This window comes from Rhipicephalus microplus, unplaced genomic scaffold (assembly GCF_043290135.1).
Source record: "Rhipicephalus microplus isolate Deutch F79 unplaced genomic scaffold, USDA_Rmic scaffold_133, whole genome shotgun sequence".
NCBI lineage: Eukaryota > Metazoa > Arthropoda > Arachnida > Ixodida > Ixodidae > Rhipicephalus > Rhipicephalus microplus.
In genome coordinates this window covers 198,263-224,242 of record NW_027464705.1, presented here as the reverse complement: position 1 = coordinate 224,242, position 25,980 = coordinate 198,263, and the positions used below count along the sequence as shown (strand labels likewise).

Below are 25,980 nucleotides of genomic sequence, written 5' to 3'. Positions count from 1 at the left end.
TAATTGTTTTGGTCAAGTGTTCCTTTTTTTTTACAGCGAAAGCTGTTATGAAATCACAGCTCTGGTCACGCGCAGTTCCATGTTGTCCGCCACCACTGCCGCCGGTGTCTGTAACCACATCGCGCGAAATTAGAAAAAAACCTTGCACCAATGACACAGTGGGGCTCGAACCCGGGTCCGCTGGGTGCCAGCCCAATATTCTACCACTGAGTTACGCCGGGACTTGTAACTTGTTGTCAAACTTGCTTTAGGCAGGCATGACCTAGCACCAATGGCACAGTGGGGCTCGAACCCGGGTCCGCTGGTGCCAGCCCAGTATTCTACCACTGAGCTACTCCGGAGCTTGTGACTTGTTGTCAAACTTGCCTTAGGCAGGCTTGATGTCAGGAAAGCAATCGCGTTAATATGACTTATAAATAGTTTTACATCAGCGAAAGAACAACCAGTCGTCTCACAATGCGATTACCGTAACGAGTGGGCCGTCCAATGCTCCTACCCATTACAAAAGCTTGTTCTTGTCTATTAACCGTGGCGCATACCCATTTCAGCCATAATTCCTCATCGTCTTTCTTGGGGACCTTCAACGAAAAAATTTTGGTCTGTCTGTCTGTCTGTCTGTCTATACATTTGTCTGTCCGCGCTAACGATACCTCAAACGGCACCAAACGGCCAACCCCATCCGCAGCGCCCACCAATATTGCTCAATGTTTAGCGTTCATAGTTGTGCGATTGTCAATTAAAAAGCAATTATTGCACACATCTGAGGTGCCACAACAACGCTACGATGTTTTCTATGTCTGCCTTTATACTAAAACAGGCACACACAAGTAGCTCTAAGGAATGTAGCGTTTAATTACGCTGCCCTGACAGTGCAAGGCAATGCTCAAAAAGGTGTTTTCAACGCTTTGCTACGACGTCACAGTGGTGGCACCTGCCCGTCGCTTTGCGTTCTACACCTTATCACCTCCAAGACTGGCGCGCATCTTTCTCCATGGGCTCAACGCATTCGTTTTCGAAGATAACTACCACACGGCACTTGTGTCTAACGTGCCTAGATGCGCTCGTTCGCCTCTGCCACACGCTCGAGGCACTCTAACGCAGTGTCTGCAGATCTTCTTTTTGGAGTTTGGTGAAAAAAAATGTTACTTTATTTCCTTCTGTTCGATTGCAATGTGCAGTGCATTTCCATTCTTCTTATTAAAGTATTCACTACTGATGCAATGTGAATTGCAGGGTGATTTGAATTGAAGTGCAGGTAGCGACCTCTGTGAGTAGGTCTGTAGTTGACAGAAAGACTTTGAAAGTCTTCTGTTCACCTGATTAATAAATCAAAGAATGGAAGGAATCAATTTTTTTTTGCACTCACAAATGAACTGAATGTCCGATTTTATGTAGTTTATGTGGCTGAATAGGAAATGGCTTGCAATTTCTTTATAATGCATAAACAATCATTCACGTACCTAAGGAAGACTTCCAATTTTGGTGCAGAAGTGCAGAGGGCTCTGTATTCAATGCTTTGCATGGTGTCGTTCGCCATGGTCACTGAGATTGAGGCTCCCATTGGTGCTCTTTTTATCTGCCTGTAGCATTCATCTTTAAAGAAAAAATACGTATTTGATTAGCAGAATTTCAGGAATCGACAGGTGCCATCTACTTTTGACGGAGTTCTCTCGTTCAGATAACTGTTGCGTCTTGGGTCACGGCAGCTGCAAGATGTATGGGTATGCTGGTGAATAGAGGTACGACATCGAACGAGACGAGGCACTCATCATCCTCTTGTCGTAGCTTAGATGTCGACACGACAAAGTCCCCCACGTTGTGCACATGAGACATTTAGGTCAGCAGTGATATGAGCCGGTGTAGGCGCATGGACAGTGATTCACTGTTTGGCACAGGGGGACTCCAGATTTGTGAACTTTCGGCAGGCCATAGAATGCTGGTGCTGACCTGTTGCTGCACATTGGGACCTTTCCTTTTCTCTCCTTCCAGTGTTCTACACCAGCACAACATCCACATGATTCAGATATAATATTGTTCAGTTTTTTGGGTGTTTAGCCCAGTGAGCAAGATACTCGGATTCTGTGGGTACTAGTGCAATACCTGCCAGTGCTCTTCCTTTTGAATTTATCTTAGTTTATACAGCAATTCACCTGGTGGGCAAGTTTCCTTGTTGGGTTGGCATAGAAATGAGGTGGGCCACCTTGGAATTGAAAGGTGCTGTCAACATATGGCTGTGTGTTATACTTTGTTTTCATTGGATGGTAATGTCCGACGCTCTGAAGATTATTCACATGCGTATAATTATTTGACATTAACTCTAAAACAACATAAATAGCTTGAATGATGCACATCTCATCGATCAACTTCGTGAGATAGCATGACGATCTTTTTTTTAATGTTGCCAAGATATTATCCTGGACATGTGCAGTGTGGACTGAGATGCAGTAAAGCAAGATTTGCTGTAGTCTTGGCAGCTCTTGTGATCAAGCGCTTCATTGTCTTCCCTCTTTGACCTCTGCTGTGCTGAACGAACTAAATGCGTACCATTGCTGCTACACTTTTGTCTCGGTACGAGCTATTTTACTTAAGAATCTCGTGTGTAAGAGAAAGGCTTGTGAATTGAAACCCAGGTCTCATCTTTATATTGTACAAACACTTGTCACTACTACCTATTGCAGACTTGTTTGATTGTTCGAGTGCTTTGAATATTCCAATAAATATTACAGTATTCAAATTCACTTTTATATAAGTTTTAATTATTGGAAATTTTGAAGTATTCCAAAGGGACAAATAGGTGCATATGATGCTGCATGTGACAGTTTTGTAAAATGGTTTAACTGCAGTGTAGGTCTGTTATGCCGTGAAAACACTTATTCAAGGAAAATCTGCACTGTCACGAAGCCTATCATCAAGGTTAAATTAACATATTACTCATAGGTTATTCGTTTTTAAGTTTAAAAGCTTGTTATGCCAGCTTATATGCCCTAAGTATAGCAGATTCTAAAATTTTAGGTGCTCTACAGGATATCACTTGCATGCATTCTACCGAACTTAAAATTCTTGCTGCTATTAAGTTGTTTCCATTTCCTTTGAAACAAAAAAAGGGCATTTGCACATGCCTTTTTTTCACTTTGTAAAAAATATTGTACAGGTTAATTGGGTCATGACAATATTCCCAGTTTTTTATGTGATCTATACTATTCGAAATTATTCTAACAAATCACTATTCACTTTGAATTCGCTTTGAACCTGAAATTTATTATTCACACAAGCCTAACTTGTTGGGATGAACTTGGAAGGCTTGCTATTTTTTGGGCGTGTTGGTAAACGGAACTCAAAAACATATTGAGTGCTAACAGACAGGGACGTAAGAAAGATGACGACACGATGCACTAAATTCAACAATTTTATTTCCAGGAAATACCAACCTATTTATCTGTTTCCTGGAAATAAAATTGAAGTTAGCACATTGTGTTGTTGTCTCTCTTACGTCCCTGTCTGTTAGCGCTCAGCATGTTTTTAAGTTAGAAGATTTGATGTAGTGTCCAGAGGCAGCTCAAACTTGTAGGCTTGTCAGTGTGTTTAAGCACAAACAGTTGTATTGCTTATGTGTAAGTATCTATGCTCAAGCGAACTCTGCTATGGTTTATCCAGATTCCAATATTTGAACCGAGAAGTGATGGACGGGAGAACTTGCTCAACTCGCTCATCATAGCTGGCAACTACGTCATTCCAGAGGTGAGATTCTTTTCAAGTTATTAATGCACCACACTCATGTTTCCTGTGTCATGGTATTTGTTTAGTTTGCTGCCATCAATGAGCATTATATTTCAACCCTATTATCAAGTTGATTGATAGATATGTGGGGTTTAGCGTCCCAAAATCACCATATTATAATGAGAGACGCCGTAGTGGAGAATTCCGGAAATTTCGACCACCTGAGTTTCTTTAACGTGCACACAAATCTGAGCACACGGGCCTACAACATTTCCGCCTTCATCAGAAATGCAGCCGCCGCAGCCGGGATACGAACCCGCGACCTCCAGGTCAGCAGCCGAGTCCCTTAGCCACTAGACCACTGCGGCGGGGCCCCACTATCAAGTTACAGGTGTCAGAAAATGGGTAGATTTGTGGACAAAAAAAGCAAGCACACGGGGACAAGTGTTGACTTCCAACTAATGATACAGTAAAATTCCACTACAACAAAATTGACGGGACATGCAAAAAGAATTCGTTGTCACGGAATTTCGTTGTAGCGAAATTTAATCTATTGACGACAAAATTTGGTAAGATCTGATTATTGGGACTCATCCTTCGGTCCCACTGAGCGCATTGAACTCTTGCCAACTCGGACGTACCTGGCCGCACACCAAGTGAACGCGTTTTCTCGCTTGTAACGCGATCAAATATAAGGAAAATTTGGAGTTGAATAGGAGTGCAAGTTATAAAAGAATTTTGGTGCGCAAGTTGGCTTCACGGCACGCCTTCACGGTAATGCAAGGAAGGCAGCCTTGCGCCAATACACGCGTACTTCAATAAAACTCTCTCGGGCTTGTTGTTGCTGTATGCCAGACGACATATCTTTTAGCGAGGACTGGCTGAGAAGAGCAGCCCTGTCTTCATCTTTTCTCAGCTAGTTCTTTCTTTTTTTCCTGTTTGCACTAAAAATTGTGACGCTGGTACTTATTTCTTTCTCCTGCAAATTGGTGGTGCCGGTTATATGCAGGGGCGGGTTATACATGAGAAAACACAATACCCAAGTGACCCTTGCAGCATGCAGAATGCGTAGGGCCGGGAACGATTGTTTCAATGCTTCGCTAGATACCAACTGAACACTGCAACTGAAAATGCCGAAGCATCGTACTACCATAGCAATACGCGAACAACAGGAAAAGCATAAAGCTTCGAACCGTTTGACAGGTTAATTGTGTTTAATCTACTGCTGTGTTAGTGTGCACCTTCGCAGCGTATTGCTTACCGATAGCCCCGCCGCAGTGATCTGGTGGCTAAAGTACTGTAAGGCTGCTGATCCGCAGGTCGTGGGAACAAAGCCCGGCAAAGGGTAGTTTTGTTTTCAATCTGTGCACGCTGGCCGTGCACGTGCCTTCAGAACTGCGATGTTTTTATCTTTGGCCGCATATATTTGACGCGGTTTTCTACGCAGCGTTGCGGCAAGCAGCACTGTTAGGTCCAGTCCGTGCGCATCGGAGGCACGCGTACTTTCGTGGTCACCCGTGATCGTGTCAACAAGACTGCATTTGTGTTCAAGCGGTTGCAGCAAAATGTGGTTATGCTTGGACTAGCCGCGTTTGCGTCTTCATTATGCCATAAACATCATTCGCGATCACAGGACTAGTGCCGACGAGTGGCAGTTTTGTTTTGAACAGACGTCAAGAACATGGGGGGAGTTCATGAAGAATGATTTTGCCACAGCCTGCACATGCATGAAACCCACCAGCAGCTTCATGGTGCATGGGCGGTCTGTCGCCGAGCATTTCAATGGTGAAAAATTGTGGCTGATCCCTCTTTCTAAGAACCGGTAAAACACGAAAGTTAAACATGCCCTAGGAGGCAGTTGAGCGTTTATTGTGCATGGTTTTGCCACAAGGCGCAAGGAATGAATGCTACAGCAACAAATTGCAAAGTCACGTGAAGAACAGCAAGCGACAAAGCTCGAAAGTACGAGCACACACTTCAAGCAAAAACAACACACGAAATGAGCATACACAGGATGAGTGCGGACTAACAACTGTCACAGCTTGAGACTGGAAGCACATTGTATAAACAGAAAGGTGCATAAAGCAAGCGCACAAGAAATCACAGGAAAAGTGTGAAAAACTTACAATTCTTACTTCTTCGTGTGTGAACAGCATGTTCCTTTCATAAATTGGGTTGTCGCAGCGAGGAAAGTGACCTTTACACTCTCTCGAAACACGAGTCTGATAAGCGCGCACGCAGGAGCGATTACGCTCCATGGAAGCGGTGCTCACTGCATGCCTGCTGTGGTGTAGTGGTTCACGCTGCGCGCTGCCGTTCAAGAGGTCACTGGTTCAATGCCCCGTGGCAGAGCTTTTGCATATCGTCTTTTTCTTTGCAATCAGTTGTGTATATTCTAGAATTTCTTACAGAGATGCAGAAATAAAAGAGACGCAGTCTGCTATTTTCTGGTTCAGGTGAATTCCACCCAGCCAATGTCTTTCCTGCCAGGCAGCTGACCGAAAGTGTATTTATGCCTAATGACTGATTGCTGCTAGCAACTCTCGGCCTTCCATGGCAGTCTCATCGGTCTTTTACCCAGGCTGCGGTGGGTGTGCACCTTATGACATACACAGATCTTAGCCTTTCAACATGAATATCTGTACATTACCATGTGCCAAGTTAGGGTACTCCTTTGCCTGCTAGAAAAATGGCCAGCACTAGGGATTGAACTCAGTATCTCCTGCATGTGAAATGTATGCTCTTCTGTTTTGCCACCCTGTAGTGTTATGAACGACTTGACCTAGTAAGAAACACGGGAGCCAATGTTTCATTGAGCTTATAACACAATTTCTAGACTGTATTAGCGTGTGTAGAATTTTCTTGTCTTGCCGAGTGTGTTGTGCTGGTGAGACAGAAGTGTTCATGTAAAAATGCCCGTAATGCTTGAAATGAAATGGAAGGTTTTCTACTGAAGGTCTTCTCCTCCGCTCGGGGGGGTCAGTGAGCCGCACTTCACAGGACATGAGCCAGCAACACTGAGAACTAGAACCGCTTTTAATTCACGACTCAAGGAAATCACAACCGACCTTCTGAACCGGCACAACACGGCACTAACACACACAGGAAGACCAAAAGCCCGAAATGAACTTTGCCCGCAGACTGGTGGTCAATGAAACATACGGTGCGAAACATAGGGGCAGGAAAACTGGCGTGAAACATAATGGCAGGAAAGCAAACTCGCACGCAACTCGCAGTGAAATGCGAGCCATCAACTCGTCTTAGCTGACGGCTCGAACCGGCGTGGCCTCTGCTCTGCCGCACTCGGGAAGGAAAAACCTCGCGCCTAGCACGGCCATCCTCGCATCCCATTCCCTAGCCTCCCAAAAAGCCAACGCGCTGGTCTCACCCTTTTCTTATCGGCTATCCACTTTTCTGCACCTTGTGCGACGCTAACGCTCATCACGTGCATGGGCAATGTGCATGTGTTCTCTTCATCCCAAGTGCTGTAGATAAGGGCCTGTTGGCCCGACAGTATATAAAGGCATGCAAGGTGACTTACTGGGCTTATTTGTGAGATCAAGGACGAGTAAGCAAGTGCCATCAGCAAGCCAACTCAGATGGCTAGGAAAGTATGCACAAGTAAACTCTGCCTAGCCCTTTGAAACTTAATCATTAGAAACACATATGCTCTGATTCTGTAACTTTATCACCCTATCATTAATAATAATAATATTAATAACAATAATAAAAACATGTGAAAGTCACTGCTTGCCCTCTACTTTGGCTTCTGTTCACTGGTGGTGTGGATCACCAGCCAGCCTAGTCAGCCATCTTACCATGATTGATTGGTTCAATTGTAAGTTGCCTGGGAGCATTAAACCTTGAATTTCGGTTTTTCGTGCCCGCACTTTCAGGCAACTCCATTGCCTTCCCCAAAGCTAATGAATCACTATACCTGTTGTACTTACCCAGGTCACGCTGATGTTCAACAACAAGCTGTTTCGTGGCAACCGGACAAGTAAGGCTAGCATCAATGAGCTTGATGCTTTCTCCTCCCCCAACCTGCCTCCCCTGGCCACCATTGGTGTCAAGATAAAAGGTATCAATCCTATCTGGCAGCCAGTCTCATATTAGCACACTTCCATGGTACACATTGAGCATAAACTGTAAACACGGAGCTGCACTGACAGAATGCACTGACATGAAGTCTGTGACGAGGCTCTAATGGTGCCAAACCTGAAACTGAGCATGTAAGGAAGCGTGTTTCAGCTCCACTAACATAACTGGCTTGGAATGCATCTTCTTCCCTGCACGCCCAGTTTCAGTTACCTATGGCATGCAGGTGATGCAGCTTCACGAACGTTGTCAGCTACTTGTTGGGTGTACTGTTGCCGTCTTCATTTTTAGCGGATCAGAGGAGAGTTGTAGGATTCACCCAACTTTTTTGGTGCATGCGCATTTATAATGGATCATGACAACATGACACACTGTGACGATATTACACAGCGACAAGTCGAGACCCTAAGGCGATTTGCACCTTGTACACTTAGCTTTATTTAAAATATTCTGCATCAGAATGTGCTTTCATTTACGGTGTGTTTAGGAAAAAATGCCACCAGGGCGGTTTTATCTGAGTGCATCGTGATCTCAATCAGCCGTGGCTTTGTCGCAGCATCTTGGTTAACGCAACGTCTATTTGTCCGAAAGACCCATCTTGATGTGGCAGTCACTTGCGAGTGCATTTCCTTTTTTTTTTCTGTTTTGCATCAAAATAAATTACGTTGATGACAATCTATAGGGTGTCACCACAAACATTGAAGGGAAAAACAAGACACCACATATTGCTCACTAGACTGGTGGGCTTTTACTGTAGTACTTTTGGCACAAATATAGTCAGGTGTTTGGTTAAGAAGTAGATAATGTTTTTCCAATTTTTATTGGTATGGGTCCTATGTTTGTGTTGTTAGTTCTCTGGTGCCATTTTTGTTCATGTCGGCCTCCAGGAATCAAGACGGACGGTGCTTCCATACAAACTGACCAGCTAGCTCTTTCGAAGAAGCCACTTACGTGAGCCGTATGTGTCTCTATAATCACTAACATTTATTAATTCTACTTTCATTGTCGAGATCGTAATAATGTTTGTTTTCACATTTAGGTGCACATACAAAAGATCTTATAGGCTTACTAGTAAGACAAATATGTTTCTATTTGAGTGGTCAGGTATCATCTGCCCATTGAGATGCTCAGTTGCCCCAACAACGAAAGAACTTTGCCAAAAGCCATTGCTTTCTCAGGATTCATTTACACAGTTTGGACACGTGGGGGGGGGGGCAGTGACAGGGAAATGGATAGGCAACACAAATCACGCCCCCCAGTTTTTGAAGTAGAAAAAGAGAAAAAGCAAGGTGAAAAATTTCCCGGGCTTACAGTACACCTCAATGCAGTATTACAGGCCCGAGCCTCTGCTCGGGCAGTTCACTTAACAGCACAAAAAGCATCACCATGGGTTGCATCGCTCATTTTCAGAGAGAGAACATGAACATAAGAACGCATGGAATGTGTTGTCATTCTGCTCTGCACTGTGAGAGGCAGACACGGCAGTACTGCTTGCACTTCTTGTCACCTTCTTGCCATCTATGCTTTTGAGAGGCATTGTGCCCATTGAGGTGTTCTGGAAAACAACCTTTGTGAAGCTGTCCATATTGTTGTTTACCGTGAGTATTACTAAAAAGGAAGCGAACATGAAGTCGTGTTTAACGTGGTATTTGTCCTTGTGTGCTGCTCGCAGGAGATGCTGGTTTTGCAAGCGCATGTGGTGGGTGTCTCCCTGAACACTCTGCCACGTTTCTATGTGCAGTGTCACTGTGTGCTTTTTGTTGTTGATGCAGTCAACTGGAAAGCTGTCTTCCAGCAGAACACCATGGAGAAGTTTCGTGTGCACTCCAAGCTGAATCGCAACGTCGGCCTCCTCCGTCTCTTCCCCAGTATCACCGTTGAAGTGGTACGTGTGGGTCTCGTTTTGATGAGTGCATGAAGGAGAAAAAAACTTGCCCTGTGAATGGCAGAGTGGGGGAACTTCTGGCTTTGTGCATCACTGCCGAGATAGGCCTTACAAGGGCCCTTAAACCAGCTAAAGGCAGAAAGTTAGTTGTGCTGTTGACGTGATGCAAGAGTCTACAACAAATGCATAGCCGCGAGAATTTTTCCGAGTGCTGTTTTAAGCAGTAAGTTCGAGAGGTGGGCAAGGTGCAAACATTGCATGTTGCATCAATTCAGCGCAAACAAGACGGAGCACAAGAAGAGAAGGACACAATATGAACATTTTCTAACAACTGAAGTTTATTCAAGGGAAAACTGAATGTAATGAGAACTAACACATCCGTGCACAAAAAATTCAGGTGACGTCAAAGAAGTGATTGAGCTTGCTTACCTCTTAATCTAGTAAACAAACATACGGTTCAGATGAGGGTTCCTTATGAAAAAGAAGGGCAATAACTAGATATCTGAGCCATCCATTGCTTACTGAATTGCAAAATATGCAAGCTCAACTGTTTTTTTAAAGTCCTAGAAATTTTATGTGTATGCATGTGTTGGTTTTTGTTGCATTCAGTTTTTTTTCAGTTAATAAAATTATTAAAATAAAATATTGTGCCCTTCTCTTCTTGTGCTCCTCTTTGTTTGTGCTGACATGGTGCTTCTTGAAACAGTGTGCAGGGCGAGTTGGTTTTTAGCTTCTTTATTTACAGCATGTATGACACCGCAGAGAAAAAGGAACAGGGAGTGCTAAAAATGTCAGTGTGGGAACTTGATATTAAAGGGCATTGTGACAATGGAAAACTACAAAGAGCTGAGCTAGTGGCAAAAAATTTATCCTAAAAGACAGGGCGTGCAAACACAGACACAAGAAAGAATTTGGGCACCACAAACGCTGATTAACAACTGAGGTGGAAAGGAAAGAAGGCACGAAAACTTATTAGCAGGCAATAAACAAACCAGTTCATCTCGCACAGGTGGGGGATTCTGTAGAAGACAGGCCCATAGCCAGGTAAAACGCCTTAGCCACCCTCTCCTGTTCTACTGTGGCGTTTTACTGTGAATAAATAATGAAAATAGGTGTTTTCAAGGCCTCCAACAACAGAGAAATGCAGCACATTCAGTACCAAGCATCATTAAATCTCATTATGAAGTAGGCTATATTGTGCGTAAAGTGAGGTATTGGAAGTATTATCTTAAAGGAGCACTGACATCAAACTTCAAGATCAAGACGTGCCCATCACTCGATCGCTTGGTATGCATAGGTCCTCTTAGCCAAATTTGGACGGCATTCATTGAGTGGAAGTTATTTTAATTCGATGTGAAACAGCATAGAAAAACTAAGGAGAAAAAATGGAAAATAGACTGCCCTGCGACATTGACACTGGTGCTATGTGTTTGGTGTGATACATTCCAAAAATACCATCCTGAGTGACGATGCACTAGTAGCAATGACGTGTATGATCAGAGTGTTCTTATTGTGGCGCCGACTGGTGCCGAAGCGCAGAAACGCCCTCGCTCGTCGCGTCTGATTTTCATCACAACGGTTTGAATGATTTCGTGAAATTATAAAAATAAAAACCACCTTTAAAAGAATGGCGAAAGAAAAGAGCATGATTAAACGCATGCTTGTCGGTCAGCATGTCGGGGAAGCGTTGTGGGTTGCAGGTGAGTTGCAGTCGTCTAGTTCGGAGCACAGAAAAAGCGCAACGAGGGTGTCTTTTCATATCACATATGTGTTACACATAAACACGACCAGAAGCTATCAAAATTGGAACAGCGTATAATCAGATATCATTGCTAACAAGCAACACGCAGGTATCGTTGAATTTTAGTTCAGCTGTAGACTGCGTAATATTGTATTAACCGCGAGAGGCTGGATAGGTGGGGCCATTTGGAGGGGCAAAAAAGAACCTGGCAAGCACGAAACTTGTTCTATTTCTCCGTTGATACTCATTCGCGATAGCTATATTGCATTGACCCCTCTGCGTATACCTGAATGCTTTGCACGCCAAAACACACCAATATAACTAACTGAGACACACGAGTGAACATGGCTGAAGCGTGCATCCTCGGGCAACTCGGCAGTGTTGCCCGAGGAACAGCGTCCATTTCGGAATCACTGTTCTGCAAAAGGTCGATCAAAGCAAAAATAATTCGCAAGGTCGCGAATCGCGGGGATTCCATGCTCCAGACTATCGTATTGGACCTGAGTCGACACTTTGTACGGCGACGACAGCAATGCAGGTGACAAGGCATGACTGAATGTGTCCGCCTAGCAGATGAAATTTTGCGGAGCAACTGAGCCTTACATCACTCTTTTCTGTGGAGAAATGGTCAGGTGTGAAGTGATCTGGAGGTGACCGCGAGGTAACGCCACTGCTGGTGCTCCTAGCGCTAAAAATGGCGGGATTGCCGGCCGTTTTGGATAGTGCTAGTTACCAGTGATATAAATTTATAAAAATGATGGTTATTCATCCCTCAGTTGCGTTTTATGTAGTGAATCGCTGCTACGGGGTCTACAGCTACTCGCTGACACAAAAATTTTGGCATGAGTAAATTTGATGTCAGTGCTTGTTTAAGCCATGTCATGCAATGCTTTCTATTGGAGATGAAAAATTGGGTGCCGACTCTATCGCATATTTCATTACTTTGAGGAGAGAATGAAAACACTAATGTACAACCTTGGTGGGGCAATATTTTCTTGGAATTTTGGCATCTGTTGTAGTGAAGTTGTTTTAGGTGCATATGTGCTGTAGTTGATTATCATGTTATTGCAGCACTATTGTGTGAAAGCTTTTAACCTGAACATTTTTCGGTTTTCCGCATAATTCAGCCACAAAGCTGTAGTGGCTGTGACCGTACTTGTATGTATTTTGTGTTGCATAAGTGCATGCTGTGAAATGATGACGTTTCAGGGAAACTGAAATATTTGTGTTATTCTGGCCTCCAGGTGCGCGCCTTCCTTACGCCACCCGTGCAGGGAGTTGTGTTACAGACCTACGGTGCTGGCAACGGCCCAACCGCGCGTGCAGATCTGCTGGATGAAATCCGTCGTGCCTCATTGAGAGGCATCCTCATAGTCAACTGTTCACAGTGCACACAGGGTTCCATCGATGCGGCCTATGCGACAGGCAATGTGAGTACTGGATGGTTCACTCAGGGCTAGACTTTGCTGTGTAGCACTCACAGTTCGTGGAGCATGCATACCACTTTTTGTTCACTTTAGTGTCTGGCAGATGAGCAGAGTTCATGCTAATTTGTAATTTGGCAGAAAATTATGTCCGACAGCTCTTCACATGCCGTAACTCTGATGATACCCCATAGCCTGACTTGATAATTAGCACTTTTGTGTAATCCTTGCAGTATGTGTGCAGTAGTGCTTTGCAGGCAATAGTTTGCTGCTAGTGGAATCACTGTGAATGATTTACTGAATGTGGACCACTTGGCTGGTGGAACCACTTCGTCATGACTTCGTCATGACTATTAATACAGCTGCTGGATACCCTTAGTTTACTGGCATAACCAGGGCCATAACTAGGGGGGGAGTTGAGGGGTTTTGTGACACACCCCGGAATATTTTTATGCTTTAACTTTTTTCAGGTGATACTGAAACATTTTCATGCCTTCATATCGACCACTACCTAGTTGCCGAAGCTACTCATTCTACTCATTAACATCTACAGAAAAAGATTCCTGTGTACGGCCCTGAGTCTCACCATGTTTTTCCTGCTCATGCTGGCTCTACATCCATCTTGACCTTGGCATTGACTTATCATCATAGCGTTATACCTCACACTTTAGGCAAGATGGTGTAGGGGTACACTTTGAGAAAAAAAAAGCTCGTCAGCCTAGATGAAGAGGACGATTGATTCATTGATATGTGGGGTTTAACGTCCCAAAACAACCATATGATTATGAGAGACACCGTAGTGGAGGGCTCCGGAAATTTCGACCACCTGGGGTTCTTTAACGGGCGCCCAAAATCTGAGCACGCAAGCCTATAGCATTTTCGCCTCCATCGAAAATGCAGCCGCTGTAGCCGGGATTCCATCCCGCGACCTGCGGGTCAGCAGCCGAGTACCTTAGCCACTAGATCACCGCTGCGGGGGGATAAAGAGGACGGGGAGGTGCAGATAATTGTGTTGTTTGGCTGAGAGCATCATTCCAAAACGTTTTCCTTCAATGTTACAGTGTGTTGTCACATTGATTCAGTGTTAGTCGCATTGACACATTACCTGAAATGTTTTCTGTTGGAATGTTTTGTGGTAGTATAGTTCATTTGAGTGAAGCCCCTGCAAGTGGTGCAGAATTAAGTACTACGTATACAGTGCACTCAATTTAGGCCTATAGCAAGAGGAAGTGCTCCAGGGCACTCCCCTCCCTCAAAATTAGGATATTGGGGGGCATTTTACTGATAATAAAGTAATGAAAACAGAGGTTCTTCAATGCCTTCAACAAGTGCCTCTTTGGAAAAAATTTCTGGCCATGGGTCTGACTCAGTTTGCTGATAAATTGTAAGAACAGGAATCGGCCTCAGAGAGGCTGGCCAATGTTTCGATTGTGGCATCCCTGACGTGTTGGTTTCAAGCTGGTTAGTTGTTGATGCCATGTGTTGTTGATCACTGGCACTACTTTCCATCAGAAAAAGAAAACAAAGGTCATTTTTGGTGCCATAGTTCTCTGCCGCTGCTGGTGTCCATAACCACTATAGTGCGAAATAAAAAAAAAACTAACTAAATAAAAACACAAGACAGATTGGAATTCAAACTCAAACCCCCTTAGTGCTAGCCCAGTACTCTACCACTGACCTACGCTAGTGGTTGAAACTCTGTCACTAAGTGACCCTAGGCAGGCTTCATCTCGGGTAAGGAAAATCATTAGCATGAGCAATACAGCTTTTTAGAACAGCAAAGGAACAACCAGGTGCCACACAATGCGGATTGTGTAATAAGGGGGTCCAAATGCTCTGACCCATCAAAAAAGCCTCAGGCATAAGTCTTCATCATCGTCAGTCCCAGTATCAACAAAATGCACATATTTTCCTGCGAGTGTGTAGTGGGTACCAAACTTCTTCGAATGGCATAGTGAATGCCTCCGTACTACAGAAAAATTATGATTTATGGTGCATTGGGCATCTGCAAGTGTGTTTGTAGCAGTTACCCACAGAGTGTTTAAAAAAGGCTCTTAAAAGGCCACTCTTCCAGCTTTTGCTGTGACTGTGTTGTGCATTCTGCGCAGGCCCGGTGGTCTTTTTCCATTAATTTTTTTCTCATGACATCTTGTCACTAACTAACCTGCTGAAAAACCAACACACCTAACAAAGTGGCTGACTGGGCTATTTGGTTTAGCATATTTAAGGTTTAACAGTGCGAAAAAATACACGGCTTGTTCCATCCTTTTCCTGTCTGCCATGTATTTTTTTGCACTGTTAAACCTTAAGTAAGCAACACACCTAAGATTACCAGCACGAAGTTGCCAGATGCTGCTGAGCTAACGACCAAGTAATTATCCCAAAAGAAGCCCAAAAAGGCAGCACGACTTTTGCAAAAATGTGCACAAGAAGCAGAAGTATAATAGATTTTCCCATTTATAAAATATTCTTTAATTATAATAAATTGTTGCTCAAATATAACGAGGAGGTAAAAAATAACCTTAACTCTTTGATACAGCAACATATGTACAACTATGACAAAAATCACATGTGTACTCTTTAACATATAGTAGACTCTTGTTAAATGGAATTTGAAGGGACTAGGAAAATATGCTGAGTTTAACAAGAGTTCCATTTACTGAGATATGAACTGGGTTGCAACATTCAGGTACAATATCAATCATATTAGAGGCAGTTCAGTTCGGTTTAGCAGATTCCCATTTACTAAGAGTCCCAGGGTGGCCTTCTTAATAATGCCCGTTTGGCAGTACATGAATAATGTTTGTTGAGTGTGTTTGATTACAACACTAAACTACACAAGGGCACAGAAAAACACTGTATTTATGCACGTTAGAAACTGTAAAGTAACTATGTTTGCAGAAAAAGCACAAATAAGTCCAAAAAACATGACAAGCGACTGAAAAATTTTACAGGCAACTAGGTGAAAAAAAGTCCGTCTGCAAAACTAGCTACTCTGATTACCAGGCTTTCCTGACGAAACCAAGTTCCTCCTATTGAAATGTTGGCGTGCCTATCCCTGTTCCGAAAATTCATCTGTGGGCCTTTTCTGTGGGGTCAGTTTTTAATGGTGGACTTCCTTCCCACAGGCTCTTTGTGCAGCTGGTGTCATTCCCGGTTCAGACATGACACCCGAAGCTGCCCTCACCAAGTTGAGCTATGTACTGAGCAAGACGGAATGGTCGTATGCTACTAAAAAGGAGGTGTGTAATTGGCCATCGCTCCTAACTCTCTCACTTGAGGGCAGGCTGACATGTCATTTTGCTTCTGTGGTTTTGAATTCTGAAGTATTTTCGCTCATATGTTACTGAGGCCATGCTGTTTCTAGTGCCCACATGCATAATATTGAAGCTATCGTGTAATTATATGTAAGAGGTGTTGTAATAAGGGCTTTTACCTTGTGTGCATACTTTCTAACGTTGCCATGTTGCCAAAATGCATATTTATCAGCGTTTTAGCTCCTTATACGTAAATATTTACATTGGTACAGCTGCCCAAACGACTAAATGGTGATGTTAACTGAAACAATATTTAATCTAGATTAGATTGAATCAACACTACATCAACATCGCAAGAGAACTTTTTAACATGTGCAGTATCTTGTCATTAACAAAGGTGTGTAAAAGTACTGGGTTACTAGACGATGGGGTTGACATTTGTGTCGCTTCATGCAACCATTGTCATGGACACTTTTGTTTTTGCCTGTTTTTGAGACAAAAGAAACTTATTACAAAGGCAGCTCATTCGTAATTATGCCGCTACAAGACATTTACTGCAGAAGTACAACGCACAATGTTTATGCAATAACAATCTTGTGCTTGCCGGGCTCATCTTGGCCCCGCTAGATGGCGGCACTTCTCCCATCTGTGGAAGGGCCTCACACGTTTACGGCTTGCTTCAGTATGCTAGGTCACCCTAGCTTCGTCGATCAGGCTGAAACAAGGTTATCGCTCGCACTTTGTCTTATTTTGACTTGATGGCTGGAGTCTTGCAAAGCAGATATCGCGAGTAGATATGAACGAAAATGGATCCAAAAGATAGGTCCGCAAATGTAAAGCCTATCCTCAAGGTAGTTTATGTGCGGTAAAACTCTACATTCCGAAAAGGCCTATCCATGCATAGATTGCTCTCGGTATTCGGCAACATAGTAACGTAAAGAAGTATAGTATATGTACAATCTGAAATTCTCTAATTACTTCCAATGTATTTCCTAACATAGCTGTTCTATGAATATACAGTAGGCTCTCAGTAAACGGAACCTAAAGGGACTGGCAAAATATGTTCCATTTAACAGGAGTTCCGTTTACTGAGAGGTTAACATGGGTGCAGAATACAAGTCCGAAACCAAGTATTGCAGAGGCAATAGTTCAGTTTAAGCAGTAGTTCCGATTAACAGATTTCCGTTTACTGAGAGTCTACTGTATTGCACACTGGGCCTTCTGTCACTACTGAATGCAGGGAAGGCTCTTCATATTTATTCAATTTAAAAAATAATAGTCAATTAGTGTACTTGGTTGAAACATTAAAGCATGAGCACTTGTCTGTTTGTTATCTTTGCCAGTATGTAATCGTATACAGTTGAACCCCTTTATAAGAGACCTGCACTGGGAATAATTCTTGTTTTTTATATGAGGTGTTTTTTATGAGAAGGGTATGACATGTGCATTTTTTTATCGACACTTATTTCACTGTAGGCACACTGGTGTCTCTTATATCAGTGTCTTTCACAGAGGGGTTCAATTGTAGTGAGTTCACTAACTCCTATCAATGCTAATGATCACTGCTTACGTGCAGCAGGTGAAGTGATGTTATTGCAACTTGAACTTCATTCTGGCGGCGCGGATAGCAAAAAAGCACCTGAAGTATCTGTCTGATTGCCATCACAATAGTAGAATTTTTGATTGCATGTGCCGAAGCACCAATTGGCGTTCTGCAATCAAGAAGAGACATCACCAATATTTGGTCCCTGTTGTTGGCTTGAGCTGTGCCACATATTTTCTCTCTAGTGGTGACAAATCATGGTGTTTTGCTGAAGGCTTGTCTGTCCAGGCACTTCGTGGTTTGCATAAAAGTAAATAGTGCCATGTACAGCTGTGTCCACGTCTGTGTATAGCACGTGAGCGGGTGGCCTTGCTCTGTGGCGCAACACCTTGCAGCGGTTGTGGACACTGATGTGGTGTGCCCAGGAGCAGGCACAGACTAATAGGCATGCTGACCTGCTTTGCACGAGTGACATCGTTGAAAGGTGCGCTTGTTCAACCGAAGAAGCACGCTCCCTGAGGGAGCTTTCAAATTCTAGATTCCAAAAGAGTCGCGTTTCAAATGATAAAACGCCATCTTTTGGGATCTAGAATCTGAAAGCACCCTGAGGGAGCGTGCTTCTTTGGTTGAACGAGTGCACTTTTCAACGATGTCACTCGTGCAAAGCAGGTCAGCATGCCTATTAGACTGTGCCTGCTCCTGGGCACACCACATCAGTGTCCACAACCGCTGCAAGGTGTTGCGCCATAAAGCAAGGCCACCCGCTCGCGTGCTATACATATTATGATTCTAAAGAAGTCAGTGTAAGCAGTGCTCAGTGTTCCTACACTAGAGGAATGAATTAAAGAATAATAATTTCTCCAGTGAAAGAAGGGGACAAGGGTGCCGTCAGGCAACTGAGACAGGCAACAAAGGTCCCCAGTAGCCACCTACCAGTCCCTTAGGCTCATACCGTATCTGGGAGACCATTGCTTTACTCCAAAATCCTTAACTTTGGCACATGTCCTGTAAATAATTTTATTTCGCTTTACTGTGCAGTTTGAGGATGGGTGGTTATAGGGTAAAATTAAACTCATCCTCTATTTTTTTTTTTGCCTTTGCTGATCTTTTTCAAGGCACCCTACTTGCATTTCTGTCTCCAATATGCTTTAACAGACAGGGAACATAATAAAGGTGTTTTTGTCTGAATGCTATTTCATCACAAAACTGTACTAATCTTGTGGCATTTGCTGTGGCTGCTCTGCGTAGCATTGCAATGTCATGTTTGCATTTATGCAGCAGCAGTGTTCTCTTGATTGCTGTGATTTCGGCCAGTGCAGATGCTGCAGGCCAGTCTGAGGGGAGAGTTAACTGTGGCAAAGCCAAGCAAGCTGGATGACTTGGATCTGATTACCGCCATTGCAAGGACCATGAACATCTCATCACCTGAGGTACTTGTTCAGAATACTCTGCTGAAGGGAAGACATGCGAAAAAGATATCTCTTTTAAGGTGACTTATTCCATCATGAGAGCTTGGCAATTGCGGTTATTTTGAACATGTGGCTTTAGTCAACTCCTCATGCGAAATGCAAAGGTAAGTAGCCAGGTGACATTTTCCAGGAGACCTTAGACAACGAGATGTTTTTATTTTTTAGTAGCTACTTTGCGCACTTTTAAAGGACTCTTACTTCGAGCTCATTGCAATCTTCAGTTTTTTTTTATCGTGAAAGTAGAACTAATTACTTGTCAAAGCAAATAAAAATGAAAAAATATGTAGGTAATTTTGGGAAAAGGAGTTGTGTATTTTTTACTTAAGAAGCTGTTACAAAACAGTAAGGACTGGTGTATAATCAGACAGACAAGTCAACTGTGGCACGAGCTCACAGTTTCTGTGTATCCTGTCTGACTTTGAAAATTCGACATAGGAGCTGAGACACGAGTTGGAAGGAATGATGTCACTTAACAGTTTTTACAACCTCAAGCAATGCACAGGGAGTATGGCATTGTATCACACGTTAGGGGTCACCACCATTTGGGTACTCATGCTTACGTCTAGGCACGAAGAAGACATAGAATTCAGGATGATGTCCATGCTGTCCACAGTGTATCTCGTCTCTTTTGTGCCTAGATGTTTGCACAGGTATGATGGTCATCATTTGGGATTCCCTTTTATGCAATGGAAAGGTCGTTTTACCTATGGCATAGTTATTCCTTAAATTGGCTGCTTTGATTGCTCTGCTTAGTTAGGCTGCGCTGTGTGCCTCACCTAGTCCTTGCAATTTCGTGACCTTCCATGGAGGCACCTTGTAAATGAACTCCTACTCGTGAATTACAGGGGTGATTGCATCCAATTTTTGCTCATAATTTGTGTATTGTGGTTTAATCCATGGGTGTTCACAAACAAGCTGGCAAAGTCTTTGCGTATTTGGTCGAGCACTTAATTTATAATGAATATTTTTACAACCACGCGAGTAGCCCGATAGTCTGACAACACTTGCGCGTTCATGAGCTGTGATGTAACAACTCGCTTGCATTATGAGCATCTGTATTCCAGCAAATGATGTTGTTTCCTGGTCAGCTGCGAGCAGTGGAGCTATTTCAGCTTTCTTCAGCTTGACATTGATAATGGAACGATTTACAGTGGCTGAAACTAAAGTACAAGACAATAGCTTCACTATTAGCTTCACTACTTGAAGCACACGACATCACACTCGCCTTGGCTAAATGGCAGTCACCGGCAGTGGGTGGTGTTTATTTCGGCAATTTCTAGGGCTCATTTTGTGATGAAATTTCTTTCCACAGTCCATTTTTCATACATCGGCACAATAGACTTTCTACATTCATTTTCACCAAAAACCCCTATTTGGTGGGTAACTGTGTCATGTGGTGGATAACCATAACATGGTCCCTTTAAATGGTAGTGGTTCTCTTCTTTGCAGGAACTGCAGTCCCTGCAGACGGTGCTGTATCCCAGCATTCTCTGTTCAGTCACAGCACATGGAGATGTCGATCGGCTGGAAGTGATGAGGCAATTCGTGAGTGTCCCCTTTTACACACTCCACTCGGGCACGTGTCATCATAACACCAGAGAATTACCTTTTTTTTGTATTTGATTTTATATATAGACAGATATTGATGGAAAAGAATCAACCAAAAATAGGAAAAATTGAGATGCCGCCCAGTAAGAGGTTTTCAATGGACATCAGATCATCCAGTACACTACAGCTTAAAAAAACACACAATTCATGGAGCACAAACAATGACCAGGGCTCGTCATTAGTGCTTTGTTTTTTGTGTATTTTTTGCGCTCCAGTGACTAGTGGCACAACAAGCCAACTCGCCTCTGTATCTCACCTTACTGATGTGAAGCACAAGGTAAACAAGGAATGAGGCATTCTTATTGTAAACTCCAGGCTCATTCTTGGTATTGATATTGCTGTTGTGTTCTCTTTGTGTATAGGCTGTTACGAGAGGTCCCACGGTCTCTCGGGTAGCGTGCCGCAAGGGCCAACACAGGCGGGGAGCATACAACCAGGGGCAAGGCAGCCAGAAGGAAACAAAACATTTATATTTACAATTCATGTATAAAATGTGGACAAGGAAGCAGACGACACGAGATGTGCCGGCCTTTGATAACTACTGAGGCGCTCGAGGAGGAGGGTGTCGGACGCGGGCAGCGTCCCTGAGAGACACGCCCAGTGTCTGTGGCGGACGCACTCAGCATCTCTGATGGATGCACTTGCTGTCTGAAGGCGGGTCGTGCAGCACTTTTCGGGTAGTCCAGCTCTGGGTGTAGCCTGTGGAAGCCTTTAAACTCATGGGTCACGGCACGCTCGTAACAAGGCATGCATATAACCAAAAAATGAATAAATAAATAATCGCCTTGAAGAAAATTTTTCCAAAGAACAACTCTGCATTTTGTGGTGTACTGGACAGTTCGGCCACGAGTGCCTAATCCTCCTGCATTTTAGATGACAAATTCATGAAAGCATCACTTGATTCTGCTGCATTATGGCGTTTGCACCACTCGCGTGCGAAATGGTGAGATGGGCAGTTCTCAGCCCTTTGTGTTTTACGAACTGTTGTGACAGTGCAGCTGTATTCTGAATGGCTAAGCCGCTCCATGTGGTGTCATGTGAAATGGTCTGCCGCAGGGTGCCTACCTGTCGTCGTGTGACTACGACTTCCGCACGCCCCTGCACGTGGCCTCGAGCGAGGGCAACGTGGCCATGGTGCGCTACCTGCTCCAGCACGGTGCCAGCGTACACATGCGCGACCGCGACCACCACACGCCACTTATGAGTGCCGTCTTCTGTGACCAGCATGCCGTCATCGAGCTGCTGGTGCAGGCGGGCGCCCATCTCAGCTTGCCTGCCTTGCAGCTGGCTGACGAACTGTGCACGTTAGTCACCACTCTATTCCTTCACCGTATGTATTGCACTTGCATGATCTAATCTGCCTTTTGCACCGTCAAGCAGCTCTCTTTTGGAAAATCCTCTTCTCCCAGTATAACGCTGTAAGAACAGAGAACATCAGTGGGTTGAGTCGTTGATTGTCTACCAGGCTGACCATAGTTTTGTTGTTTGAGTTGGACAGGCCACAATGATGCTTCTTGTTAACACCTCTTGCTAAGTGTGGTTAAGGCTGTGCAGCTATAGGAAGTCTTATGTTTGTTGCCACTCCAGAGCGGCCAGGAATGGCAATGTAAAGCGGCTAGAGTCCTACAAGCTTGCCGGAGCCAGCTTCTACGAAAGTGACGTGACTGGACGGACATGCCTTCATGCTGTGAGTGTTCAAAAGAACGGAAGCCAGTGTTGCCTTATGCTTGAAATAATCTTTCCATGCAATATTCTGACTTTGGATTTAAAAATACTCCTCCCTCTAATGTTTCTTCTGTGATCAGATGAAAAATAAGCCCTTGAGGGTTATAGAAGATTGTTTCTTTTGTGTCATATGGAGTGCAGCAAGTGACTTTCAGCATATTAGGCTCTTACACATCAATAAAGGCAAATTGACACCACTAACTTTGTAAAAAAAAAAAAAAAAAGCAAGCCAGAAACACATTCGTCTTGACTCTTCAGAAGGAAGGCTTATTATTTGCCAAAGAGTATGTATTGGTTCAGGGATCAAATGTGAGACCAGCACCTTTTCAGGACAGTTGCTCTACCAGTGAGCTAACCTGGGAGGTAGCAATTCAGCCATGTGAGGGCGAATTGTTTATTAGAAGTTGTAGGGCCAGTTGGTTACTTGTCATATCGCAGTTATTTCTCACAACTTGCTAATTCCTCGAGAAACACTCTCACATTCACACATGCTTCTACTCAAGAAACACACCACACACAGAGCGCTCTGTGTGTGGCTACCTATTGTTATACCCCCCTCCCCCATTATGTAAAGCCCCAAGAGGAGCCGTAAATAAATGATAATGGTGATGATGATTGAATAATTGGGGAGAACTTTACTTATTTGAAACATTTCTTCATCCGTTATTGAAAAGTGTGACACCTTTGTTGTTGCACTGGGCTGTGTTCCCACATTTTCTAAAATTCAGTTTCATTTCTGAAAAATAACATAGAAAGTAAGTGGCAAAATCATGATCAACAAGTAACTTTCGTTTGCGATCGTTTTATATGGCCAGTGCTACCATGTAGGGTGGAAATTTGCAGGATTATTAAGAAAATCAAGAAGTTTAAGTACTGTGCAACATGCGGTAGAATAAAAAGTATTAGGCATAACTTGAAGAGACAGGAACAGAGTAGGAAACAAAAAGGTGTAGGCGAAATTCCAGCTGACATTACAAAGAAAATTGCTGCGTTCAAACACAGTTAGACCAAGTTTGTTGAGCAATAGCAACAACTACTGTGCGGCAAGCACTGGCAGTCTGCCCACATTTCTCTTCTTATTGCCAATGCAGCAGTGGCATTGCAGGTCTCGAGGCACACGTGACGGCTGGCTCGCGACTCTCACACTCTGGCGAATAGGGTTGTGTGAGAGGAGGACAAATCGACACTGCGCATGTCTGTTGCTATGAGGAAACACACACGAGGGTCATTTCGTTGTTTTGTAACGCAAAGAATAGAGCTCTAAAGGTAGGGCTTTACGTGTGCAGTCCACGTAATGGCAGATAACGGGCAGTCACTCAGAACTATGAAACCTGGAAATGGGAGGTGTAGCAAAGGATGGCAGAGTCCATACCAGGCTGCTGGAAAGCTACAGTGGATGTAAAAAGTTGAAATCAATAACAATAATGAAAATAAAACATATCATAGGTGTAATTGTGACTACAACTAGCTCTCTTTGCTTAGACTTGAAGCACTCGTGCAGTCAATTTAGGATTGCTTTCAAAGCGGTTTCAGAAACACTTTAAAGAAACACTTTAAAGGGGCCTCGCAACACTTTTCCAAGTAGCCGTGTAATTTATTCAGTAAGGGAGCTTATTGCCTCACTGACATCGGCAAAAACTTGTACAATCTATCCAGTATAAGTGGAGTTGCAAAGATATGTCGCACACTGCCATTTCTTTCCCTCTTCTCTCATCTCGATGAAAGGACTGGAAGCTGAGCAGGAAGGTATGGCACAAGGGAATCCTTGAAGACTTTTAAAGACAATAGTCTTTTTTGGGGACCTTCGGCGCCAAAATTTTGGTCCGTCTGTCTTGTCTTGCTGTCTGTCCACACATTTTTCTGTTTGTCAGCCTTATCAATACCCCAAACGGCACCAAACGATACCCCAAACAGCCAACCCCATCCGCAACGCCCACAAATATTGCTCAAGTTTCAGCGTACATACTTGTGCGATTGTCAATTAAAAGCAATTATTGTGCATATCTGAGGCACCATAACAACACGTCAATATTTTGTATGTGTGTCTTTATACTAGAGAAGGCACACATAAGCAATTCTAAGGACTGTAGCGTTTATCACGCTGTGCTGACAGTGAAATGCGATGCTCAAAAAGGCAAGTGTTTCCAATGCTTTGCTAAGACGACACGGTGGTAGCACTTGCCCATCGCCTTGCATTCTACACCTTTTTGCCTCCGAGACAGGTGCGCATCTTTCTCCGTGGTTGCGCACGCCTTCCTTCGTTTTCAAAGATAACTGCCAGGTAGGGCTCGTGTCTAACGTGCCCCGATTCGCTCTATCGCCTTCGCTGCACGGATCGAGACTCTCTAACGCAGTGCTTCTAGAATACAATTTACCGATTTTTTTGCGCAGGACATCAAATAAACATTTTGTTCACTCTCTCCACACGCACTATCGTCTTTCAACGATATTTGCAGTGAAACGTGCAGATACGAAGGTTAATTTTTTTGTGTGTCTTCGAATGTGTGGCTTCTCAGTGCGATTGCACACGCGATTGTACGGCCCCAGTAACTTCCAAACGAGCTACGCTCAAATCAGCCAATAATGTGATATTTGGGCCTGTGGATCTGTGAGTATATAGCATAATTTATTGAAAAAGGAAAAAGTGATTTTTAGTTGTCTGTGAGAATTTATTGTAAATTCCAAGCTGCGTGCTGCGCTATGATATTTGGCTTGCATGTTCTAGGGAGCCTCGACTATCGATCGGCAGCATTTGCTGACTGTGCTCAAAAAGTTTTGCTGGGTTCTTTTGAGATAAACGAACTATTTGGCAGTAAATGATGGTGCATGATTCAAATTTCCGTCTTGCTGCAATGCGTTACACCCAACCTTTTTTTTCTCCCTCAAGGCATGTGAGGCGGGACAGGAAGCAGTTGTCAAATTCTTGCTGGAAAACAAGGTTTGGCCCGAGACAAAGGACGTCTACAACCACTCGCCCAAAGAAATCGCTCAGCTTCTTGGCCACGTGAAGCTGCTTCAGCTTTTTAAAAGCATCATGCCGACTACTAACAGGACGACTCAGGATTCTCACCAACAACCACCCTTGTAGTACAATCATGGCACTGTAGTAGCACTCGGTGTGCACTGTGTACAGGGTTCCTATAGCCTAGCTACCAAAGTTTATGCCCACATGAGGCAGTCTCATGTTAACGTATTGTTTGATAGTTTCCAAAGTTTTCATTCTGAACATATTCTAGTTTATGACAAAATGTCTGTGGTTATGCCGAGGCTTTTGGTGCTAGAGAGGATTTGTGACTTTTAACTCTGTTAAGGTTTGTTGGAATATTTCACCTGTACTTGGACTTGCTTGATTAGCTGGCAATGTGTGAATGACTGATGCTTCGATGCGTGTGCTCTGGTGTGACATATTGTTGTATGCAAGTTTTAAGAACGCATTATCTCGATCTCGCAAATATTATCCATTGTAGCCTTTAGCAATGACCATTCACGTAGAATTACCTCAGTGCTCGTCTG

The 25,980-nt window shown here is 43.7% G+C and overlaps 1 protein-coding gene across 2 annotated transcripts in view; it reads left to right on the top strand.

The window, feature by feature from the left end:
* LOC142790852 (L-asparaginase-like) overlaps positions 1–25,980 on the top strand; it is a 37,026-nt gene extending 11,046 nt beyond the window's left edge. Inside the window, exons 5-14 of one of the 2 annotated variants that reach the window (XR_012889804.1) lie at positions 3,655–3,738; positions 7,672–7,798; positions 9,588–9,700; positions 12,686–12,871; positions 15,994–16,107; positions 18,985–19,095; positions 20,584–20,679; positions 21,799–22,072; positions 22,330–22,429; positions 25,355–25,494. Coding sequence is in view for 1 of the 2 variants with exons in the window: in XM_075885391.1 (XP_075741506.1) it covers positions 3,655–3,738; positions 7,672–7,798; positions 9,588–9,700; positions 12,686–12,871; positions 15,994–16,107; positions 18,985–19,095; positions 20,584–20,679; positions 21,799–22,046; positions 22,330–22,429; positions 25,355–25,555 (1,380 nt within the window). In the remaining variant the exon portion in view is untranslated. Of the gene's footprint in view, positions 1–3,654; positions 3,739–7,671; positions 7,799–9,587; positions 9,701–12,685; positions 12,872–15,993; positions 16,108–18,984; positions 19,096–20,583; positions 20,680–21,798; positions 22,073–22,329; positions 22,430–25,354 lie in introns of both variants that reach the window. The other variant, XM_075885391.1, reaches the window with a different exon arrangement.